At 43.1% G+C, this 10,330-nt stretch overlaps 1 protein-coding gene across 1 annotated transcript; it reads left to right on the top strand.

Annotated features, from left to right (window-relative positions):
• The first annotated feature begins 3,588 nt into the window (after nucleotides 1-3,588).
• Nucleotides 3,589-9,267, top strand: DMRTB1 (DMRT like family B with proline rich C-terminal 1). Its single transcript, XM_063165185.1, has 4 exons — nucleotides 3,589-3,967; nucleotides 5,405-5,637; nucleotides 6,192-6,336; nucleotides 9,197-9,267. The coding sequence occupies exons 1-4, from the start codon at nucleotides 3,589-3,591 to the stop codon at nucleotides 9,265-9,267; spliced, it is 828 nt and encodes a 275-aa protein (XP_063021255.1).
• Nucleotides 9,268-10,330: the final 1,063 nt, after the last annotated feature.

Here is a 10,330-nt window from a genome sequence, read left to right on the forward strand (position 1 = left end):
GTGTTTGTTAAAGAAACCAGAAGTGCTTATATAACTTTGATACATTTTTAAGACTTTAAAATATGTATAAACTCCATCCAATTTTCTCTGATCACAGCATAGAGTTTCACCTTTTTGACATAGCAGATGAAAGTCAACATCTAATGGTGCTCTGGTTAAAACTGGTTTAAATACTACAACAACAATAAAACCCCACACACCTCAGTGGAATTCCTGCTTGCACTACAGAAGACAACATTTTAAAATAAAGGAATTGATGCTGAAATAGGATTGAAAAGTTAAATCTTTTTATTTCAATTTAAAGAACTTAACTGCAACCAGATTTAAAAAAGGTTTAACCCAAACACATTTCAGCCATTTCAAATTTTAAGGTAGTTAGAATATAATCATATTGCACTGTTTCTATGCTGCACTCTGCCTCGTATTAAAAAAAAAAAGTTTACTACAGTACAATTTCACCCTGATTAGAAAAGTGGAAAATACAGTGTACAGAAGTTTATTCATTGTCATGTAGGCTTGTTTGGGGCAAGATCAGACAAACTGGTGAGTCTGTCAGCAGAGAGCTGAGCCCTGCAGGTCTGTGGCAGCACTGATGGATGTGTGCTGCTGGGAGCTCAGCAGCAAGAGGGGATTTGGTACTGCAGGTCAGCCAGAGCACATCTGAAACTCTTTCAGATTTTTTACAAGGAGCTTCTAACTATGAGGATGCTAAAAACATGCTACTTCTTAAAATGATTAAAAATATGCTACTTCTTAAAATGAAATTCTGGGACAGGTGAAGGTGAGAGTTCTTCTTGGGCAGTTCTGCCTCCTCAGCTATATCTCCACATGTTGATTATGCCCTGACTGAGCTGTAAACACAGTTCTGCACAGTTATAATGGAGAAGACCTGATTGTAGTACTACTATATCAATTTTTGTAAAATAACTTCTGACAGTCCATAATGGATACTTCAAAACTACAAAGATTAAAAGGTAATTTTTGAATAGAGGATTTTAACTTCATATGTGATATCTTAAAAATTTGAAAGATATTCTTGATTTTTTATGTACAAGAAAATGTATTTCGACCAAATGTGGAAATATTTATTAATAGAGATCCCTGACTGAACAAATTTCTTGATTAAGTTGCTGTTGCTCTCTGAAATGTCAGAACAATTTTCTTGCGACAGAACAATTTTCTTGCCAAAAAACATTTCTTGTATGAATATTAGCTGGAAAGTCTGAGGAGGGAAAAAACGCAAACCCCAATTTTCTGCTATTCACTTTTATGACAGTCTTTTGTTTTGTCCCCTTTAAGCTAAGTCATTGCTTTTCCTCACTGTCTAATGTACAAAGAAAACTGCACACCAAAACCACACATTTTATATGATTCAGAAGTTGGAAAGGAGTAGAGATATTATTGCTATTTATTTCAAAAACATTAAGTCAGCAGGTTGCCTTCCTTTCATTTTGGCAAGATAATAATTCTTATAAATGCTACTTTAATACACAATTCTTTACACACTTTATGTTCTGCTCCCACCACATGTTATATTAAATGCTAGAGAAAACTAAGTTTTGAAGAGTCTTTATTGAGCCTCATTTTCTTTCAAATATGAACAGAGAAGAAAATTATAATAGACATGAAGCTGCATCCAAATACAAGTCTACACTTCAATCCAAAAATGTATTTAGAAATTGTTTTATCTTCTCTCTGTTATGGTCTTCTTACAGTGTGTGATTAGGCTAACTCAAATATAGAGACAAAAACATAACAGGATTGGAGTAACAGAATTGTCTGAACTGCCTGCAGAAATAAGGATTTACCTCACAAGCAAAGTAAAATGTTCATTTTTCTACAAAAAGCAAGTCTAGTTATGTTTGAAACAAACTATATAGAGAGTATAATAAATCTTGAATGTTTAGGTGAAAGTTGTTCAAAAGAAAAATCCACATGACTTTGAAAGATATGGTTTAATTAGTGAAGAAACTGGTACAGCCCATGGCTGGTATGCCATTTTAGAAAGAGAAGAGATACATTCCTGGGTATTTGAGTAAATATCTTGAAGAATAGTATGATGTGACTCAGAATAGAAAATTACTGAGGAAAATACATGTTGCCTACCTTTCTCCCCCTCTGCTGAAGTATCCAAAGGAACACAGATTGGGTATCTATGAAAAGATATAATTACAGTTTTTTTAAATGTGTCATCCATCCTCTTTCATTCTACAGCTAAATTAGCGCAACCCGAGCATAGAGTAAAAATATAGAGCATAAAATTAGGAATATTTTATGTGTCTGTATGTAATACAGAGTCAATATTTAGAATGAGTATGGGAAGATCAAGGCCTTGGCAAAATCCTACTGGAAATCTGTAGGACTTAGGCGCAAAATCCTACTGGGTCTTTTGCAAAGTGAGAAGGCTGAAATCTCAGCTGAGCTTTGGCAGGCACAGGGGCTGGCTGCTCACTGCAAAAAGGACTTGTTGCCAAACCACAGTGTTGCCAAATCCCTAACGGGCCTGCTCTGCTGGGGCCTCACCCCCCAAGGTGCTGAAGGCTGCACAAAGGCTTTCCCGGATTCTTTGCACCAAGGGAAGGTTTCTTCTGCCAGCTTCGTGAAACAAACTCCATTGCAGTTAGAATTGTTTCAGAGCAAGCAGATAGATGCTACCTGGTTCTCTTGAAACTTAGTAGAAAGCTTCACTACTACTTGGTATTAATTTTTATCGTGTTCTCTTTAACATAGAAGCTATAGCCACCTTAAGATTTTACAGCAGCTGTTGTATAGATGAGAAAATTCAGCAGCGTAGTGCCTGACGTTACAAAGTGGGGAGTTTTCTCCTGAAGTGGGCTACTGTGTAAACCATGGGTTTGCAGCTACCAGCAGTAACAAATAACAAGTGCTTTCAAAGCAGTACTAGAACTGGAGCATTCCTGTATTTCTAACTGTAAGCCTGCTTTTGTTTCCAGAGAATAAGGAATTCTGAAAAAAGGAAACAAGTCTTTGGAATGACATATGCTTTCCACCTTCATCTTAGTAGCTACTTTTGAAAAACAGAATGATGAAAGTGTTCTTTTTCTGCTGAGGCAGTCACTCCTCCTCATCAAGAGAAGCATGCTGCAAATTGGAAACAAAACGTAGTCTAGTGCATATTAAAACCGAATGCATGAGGTGTATGAAAGTGGGGGCAGATGTTAAACGTGCCAAAAGGGAAAATTATCTTTTAGGGCACTACGGTAAGGGATAGCGCATTCCCGTCCGTGCACACCGGTTCCATGCAAACCCCGCACCCCACGAGCACCGGCACAGAGCGAGGCACCGGCCCGTGGGGCCCGTGCCCCCCGCAGCTCCTGCAGGCTCGGCCCCCACGGCCGGGCTCGGCTCCCGCCCGCACCAAAGGGCCCGGGCAGGGGGTGCCCGGGGGAGCCGTGCCGGGCGCCGGGCAGGGAGGCCGCGGGGCGCAGGGCGCTCGCCACCCGCTGCCATGGGCTCTCCTGCCCCCCGCCCCGGGTTGTTACATGCCGGGGCAGCCGCCCTGTCCCGTATAAAAGCCCAGAGGAAGGGGAGGGCCTGACGGGGGGTCCAGGCGGTCGCTGCGGTGCCATGGAGGCGGCCGAGGCCACGGCGAAGGCGCTGCGGGCACCCAAGTGCTCCCGCTGCCGCAACCACGGCTTCGTGGTGCCCGTCAAGGGCCACGCCGGGCACTGCCGCTGGAAGCTGTGCCTGTGCGAGAAGTGCTCGCTCATCACCGAGCGCCAGAAGATCATGGCAGCCCAGAAGGCGCTGAGGCAGCAGGAGACGGAGCCGCCGGCCAGGGCGGGCGCGGAGCCCGTTCCGGCGGGCGAGGGCCGTGGGGCGGCGGCCCGGGAGGACGGGGCTCCCGAGCACTGCGGCCACGAGAGGAAGAAGGGCGCCCAGCCCGACAGCGGCGGCAAGGGCACGGCATGCTGGGCGCCACCGCCACCTCCCTTCAGGGACGACGGTAAGGACCTGTCCAGAGCCTTTCCCAGCATCTCCCTCTGTTCTCTTTCCTCCGTCAAACGTGCCACTTGTGGCTCCGGCTGTCTGGAGAGCCGCTCGCTCCTGCATTCTGTCCCGCTCTCCTTGCCCTGAGGGCGCTGGGCTGCCATGTGGGCTCTGTAGCCTCATCCCTTTGCTTCGCAGCGCGGGAACGGCGTGCTCGGCCTCGCCGCCCCCTGCGAGCTCGAGGCTTAGGCAAAGTGGCTTTCACCGAGAGGGAAATTAATCTGGGAGTGCAACAAAACTGGATCTGCTCCGCTTATTTCTCTGAGCGCTGTCACAGTGTTTATAAACTCACAGGCACAAAATTCCAGCAAAAAAAAAAAAAGCTAAAAAGTTCAGCGATAGCATGTAAATAAGTAAGGTACTGCTGCAGCTGTCTGTAGCTAGCATTTCATGCTAGCACTAAAAGCAAAAGACCTTTTTGCCTTAATTCATACCTGTAGCAAAGACTAAATTTGGTTTGGATGACTTGATGTAAAAGTGAATTTGGTACTTAAGAGCAGGGCATAAACTTCTCAGGTGGAGCAGTTGTGTGCTCTGTCATCTCTTAAATGGCTTCCTTTAATAGAGTCTTTAATGTGACTTGTCTAATTTATTATAGTAACTCCGTTCTATTACTATAAGAATGTTGCAGAAATTCTTGCTGATGGCAGTAGTCATGAATCTGAGCCTCTGGAGAGCTGGCAGCCTGCAAGACAAAATGTTGTTCTGAGAAGACTTATTTTGGACATCTTCAGTCCCCAGAGAATACTCTCAATAACTTATCCTTTTTAGCTTTGTTTTGGAATAAAAGTATGTTTATAGATGACAGTAGCTATACAGATGTCTGTCAGTCCTTCCCTTAACATTTCTAACCTGCTGACCAACTTCAAAAAAAGATCAGGCACAAATTATAGCACTCCAGAAGTAAACCTTTCAAAGGAAATTCTTTGCCTTCTCTGCCAGTCAGAGGATGGGGCAGACAGGAAGGACCCTATTTACATTAAAATAGCCACTCTTTTTCCTAAAATTTCAGAGAGGCCGTATAAGATTCAAGATGCAAGATAAAAGGTGAAGTAACTGATTTCTGCTTCTGATTTGTTTGTGTATGACCCTAAAACTGAGTGTGCTGTAAATTAACTTAAGAAGTGACAGATAGGACTGCATTATCAGAATGCTAGAAAGTTAGAACTCTGCTATTTCTCTGGAATTTTGTTTTAATTACCACTTGAGTCAAAAGTTAAGGTAGGTTGTTTTGCTCTTGTTGATGTTCTGAAAGAATAAGATTCTGTAGCCAGTGCTTTACTAAGGATAAACTTCACAGTGCACAAGACAGAAAAGTTCCTGCAGCTACTTCTGCTCAACTCCATAAAATTACATGGATAATTTTATTTGTTCTTTTCTCATTGTTCCCTAGCTCATCCTGCTTTTCCTCCAGAATACACTGTCAACCCAGAATACCTGGAGAGAGAAATCCCAAAAGTGTACCCGGGGTGTTCTGGGGTATATCCCTACCACCCGTTTTCCCTGGGATTTGCCATCAATGAGTCAAGCAGTGGGGAAGCCCCATCACCTCCAGGGATATCACTTCAGAGAGGATTCCGCCACATTCCTAGCAGCTATGTGCCAGGGAATGCAACCACTGTATCAGTGAGTAGCCTGCTTTTAATTACCTCTGCTAATTCTGCTTTATTTTAGCTGCCTTCTCTCTGGTGAAGTAACCATGAAGAGTCTTTTTCCTTATCAGTTACTTCATAGCATTTTGATACATTGCACTGAAGAAAACATTAGGAAATAGTGATGTTAATAATCTGACCTGCTTTCAGAGCAATTAATCAGTTGATGTTAAGGTAGAGTGATCTGCCTCAAGACAATAAACAATAAATCTATTATGCTTGTATAGAAACTCCCTGTCACATTTTAGGGGTTACTGAGAAAGAAGATGGCTGCTCCTGGTTTAAACCAACTACTGCAATGAGATGCTAGAACAGGTGACTTAAAAGATTCAGTTTTGCTCTGACATGGTTTGAGAAGTTCTTGCTCCTCAGTTGCAGCATTTTATCCTGTGCACAGGCTTTCCACATGCCAATATGTGCACTGACATGGCAGCACATGGACAAAACCCCAGAAATGGTCTGATAATGCAGGTGTATCCTGGAGAGAGTCTTTAGATGGAAGGTGATCTGCTTCATGTGTGTCCCCAGGTTCCAGATGGAGCTGGAGATTTCCCTCAAGGATACTACACTCCTCTGCGTCCGTTCATCCCGCCAGGATTTCTGACCGGCATTCATTACATCCCAGCTCCAGTTTCACTGAACATCCTGGCTGAAACAACCAAGGAAGTGCATGGTAAGAGAGAGTCACTGTTGACCTGCTTTCAGTATCTAACCACAGAGATGGAAACCCAGGAAATCCTGATCCCAGCTAGTTTTGACCTCTGTGATTGAAGTCCTGACTCCTGTGGCAGACTGTAGAGCTCTGGGAAGGGCTGACCCAGGGGAGGCAGCCTGGCATGCTTGGGCTTTCCAGCTGACAAGCACCTCAGTCTCAGGCAGATGTCAAAGTCCCAGGACTCAGAGCTATTCCAGAAAATGATCTCTTGATGTTCTCAAAAAGAAAATATTTCTCTGCATAGCTAGTGTGCAGGGCATATCTTAAAAATTATTTGGTTGTATTTCAGTTTAGACAAATTGTTAAAAAATAATGCGGACTAACACCCTGAATAATACAAAATTTCTTGCTCATATGAAAATCTAGATTTTAATTGCTGGAAAAAAAAGATTGAATCTTCAGAATCTCTGATTCTCACAGGATTTTAAATTTCTGTCATAGTTTAAGTCTTTATGCTCCTCTATTTTAAGTCTCTTTCTCATGTACTGTGCCTACATGTGAACACATTTGTGATTATATTAACAAGTTTTTCATTTGGCTGCAGCAAAGCTGTGACCACAAGAGGGTAGAGCTGCTCAGAGAATTAACCACAAATACTGGATGTGTAAATAGCCAGTTTTATTTTAATTTTTTTTAATTTTAAATTTTTAAAAATGAAGATAAATAAATACAACTTTCTCTTCTTGAACATGAGAACAAAAAATCATTAAGTGAGCTGTTTATGAAATAGATTACATCACCCACTGAAAAATCAAGAGGGAGGAGAAAGAAGTAGAATGATCTCAACTGAAAAGATGGTGGTGGTGATGGTGATGTGGGACAAAATGTAAATTGGGGTTTTTTGGCCTAATTTCTCAACAACCTAAGGTTCATTTTCTGTTAATGTCAGTCCTCTCATAACTCTCCAACCCATTAGCTATTTTCAGCCAAGCATATCTGTTGTGATCACATGCCTGCACACTACTGATGTGCAAGGGAAGCAGATGCCTCCCACTGAAGCATTTGCTTGCAGCCACGTTGTGGTGCAGGGCTGGCTGTGCCCCTGCACTCAGTCCTGACTGGGGTGTGACCCTGGGCCAGCCACCGAGTGCCTGCCAGTGGGGACACCTCCCCCCAGCACTCAGGGCATCCCTGCTCCTTGTCTGGCTGGAAAGCCAAAGGAAGGGGAGCAGGAGATGTGCTGGACAAGGGGAACAAGGAGAATATGGCAGAATGGAGGTGTACAGAAATTGTAGAAATGTGCAGTTATTGTAGGATACTGATAAAGGCAGTGTGTAGGAGATACTGGTGCACTGGAGGTGAAGTTTGAGTTTGAGGGGAAGAGAGGAAAACAAGGGCTAGCGTGCAGATCAGGGAGTGTGTGTGAGGATTGATGGGCTTTGTGATTTGGAGGGGACAAAAATGTGGGGGATGCTGCAGTGGCAGAGAACATGTAGGGAGCTGTAGCTTTTCTGTTGGACTCTGAGGGAAGGGAAGGAACAGGGAGTAGCACACAAACATGGGGGACAAGGTGAAGTTACAGTAGTGCATGAGGGAAACAGAGGAAATCCAGTCCTGCATTGGTAGGGAGAAGTTGTACTGGCCAAAACCTGATGAAAACAGCAACTGGAGAAGAAACATCAGTGGAGCAGCGTCCCCCAGGGAGCAAAATGCCATCTAATGACCTCAGCCCTTAACACACACCAGGGAAATCACAGCCCAGGCACAGTGCCATAGGAAACAATGCATCATGGATTGTGTTGCTCAGAGAACAATCCAGTTTCCTTAGTGCTGTGGAGAAAGTAGAAATTAATTCTACTGCATAGCATTTGTGCTCCAGGATATGTAGGAATTTTCAATTGTAACCCAGTGAGGGGGAATAATTCTGCATGAGGTCACACAGAACAGCCTGGCAGCAGAAGATGCAGATGTAAAGGGAAGAGTGAAACTAATAAATTCTTTCTGGAATTCAAGATGCTTGAAAAAAGAGAAAAGCTGTAATGTATAATGCATGAGGATGTGTTAGGATTGCATAATGTCTTTTCTTTTTTCAAAATGGAACTGGCTGAAACCTGCAGTTAAACTTGGGAACATCCTTTCTCCAGAAACCTCCCGAACTGAGGTGAAATGGGCTTTCTGGCAAAACTGTTGCAGGAAGATGAGTATAGAAAGCCCTAGCAGGGTGACAGCTGGTGAGGAGAAGTATCTGTGATCTCTGCCCAGAAGGAAATTGCAGATAAAAACAAAAAATTAAAAACTGGATCCAAGGTTTACCTGAAGTAAGCCTAGGGTAGAAGATGCTTCCAGAAAGGTTTGAGTTAATGAGGCCAGTCCAGTGTACACGGGTGGTGTGAAGTATAGACATGTTGTTACACAATTTCAGGCAGTATTGACTGGTCATGTTACAGAGATTTGACAAAATAAACACAAGATCCAGTAAAACGGCCAGCACAGCATCTGATGGTAGACTCTGGTTGCAAATGGTTGGCTTTCTAAAAGAGCAAGCCACAGAAAACTAAAACTCAGGTTGCCTGTGAAGAGATGAGGGAGCTTTTAATGCAAATTGCCAAGTAAATACTTGATAAAATAAAAATCCCGAGTTGGATTTGAAAATGGATTATGAATCAGTTTGAGAATTTACAGGAGTGTTAGAAAGGCATGGCATAGGTTCACTGTGGATAAGTGGGCAGAAGTGTCTGCCTCATACTTCTATTCCAGTGCAGCTTCAAATGTGGAAATGTGATTGATTCCAGGTGTAACAAGAACTGAAACAAAGGGTTTGGGGTTTCTGCTTCTTTGCTTGTGTTTAACTCTGACATTTTTCTATTCTTCATTTTAGCCACTGAAGCTGACAGTGAGGATTCAGGGGTGGTTCATGAATGTGGCCAACCTCCTTCTTCCCCAGAATAAACAAGAAGAGACCAATCTGTACATTATACACAACAAATGGGCTGGAGAAGAGCTGAGAGCAGGCAGCAGTGTTTCCATTTCTGAGTGTTAGTTAATGAGGGTAGAGTGACACTTAATCACTGAGCAGTCACAACAGCTAGGAGGGGATTAGTCCCTGCCTCACTTTATGATCAATGTTGGAGCTACCAGGCTCACAGCTCTGCCTCCCAAGCACTACAAAGCCCATGTTCCTAAAAGGTTTTTCAGTGAAAGCAATAAATGATTATGACTCTGAATTTGTTCCTCTGCTGAGGTTACCTGGCTCCTAGACCACGGTCTCTGAGCCATGTGCACTCTGCAGCATTTTCATGTTCATGACAGTAGTCACAAAGGTGTTGTTTGTATCAGTTTGCTACAAAGGAAATCTGGTTCTCAGTGTTACAGAAGAGTTCAGGGATGTGGAGCCTGAAGACTGTGTGAGAGAGGATGAGAAGACAGCCTGGGTTGCTGATGCACTTGGTGCCTAGGAATGACTGAGCAGGGCAGGGAAGGTGGGTGCTGTCTGCAAGGACACAGCAGGAATGTCTTGAAAGGCCTGGTGCCTCCACATTGCTTCTGCCTCCTCTAAGGCACCTGCTGTGTAGGTTGGGGACAAGTTAATTGGGATCACTCTTGTCACACAGGCTTCACATCTGACATTTTGAATGTCCTTGATGATTTGTACATGATTTAGTGTTGTTTAACTCAGGACAGCTGAAACTGAGCCGTGCTGTTGGTTTGTAAAGGCTCCTGTAGACAGTTTTACACGTGTGTACTGGAAGTACACTGTGGCATAGCCAAGGTGTGGAGAGATTTGCCCAGGACAAAACACCAGTTACAATAATAATTAGTCAAATCCATCCATACTATGATTGTCAGTGATAATCTTTAATTAAAAATGAATGGCTTATTCCTCTACTGTTTTTCCTGCATTAATTAGTTTTGTATCAAGTGGATCAGTTGTTAATGTTGGAATAATTGGGGTGAGACTTTTGTATAATTAAAAAAGATGCATTAAACAGTTGTTATGGTTTGATGTGTGTCT

This window comes from Melospiza melodia, chromosome 11, assembly GCF_035770615.1.
Source record: "Melospiza melodia melodia isolate bMelMel2 chromosome 11, bMelMel2.pri, whole genome shotgun sequence".
Classification (NCBI taxonomy): domain Eukaryota; kingdom Metazoa; phylum Chordata; class Aves; order Passeriformes; family Passerellidae; genus Melospiza; species Melospiza melodia.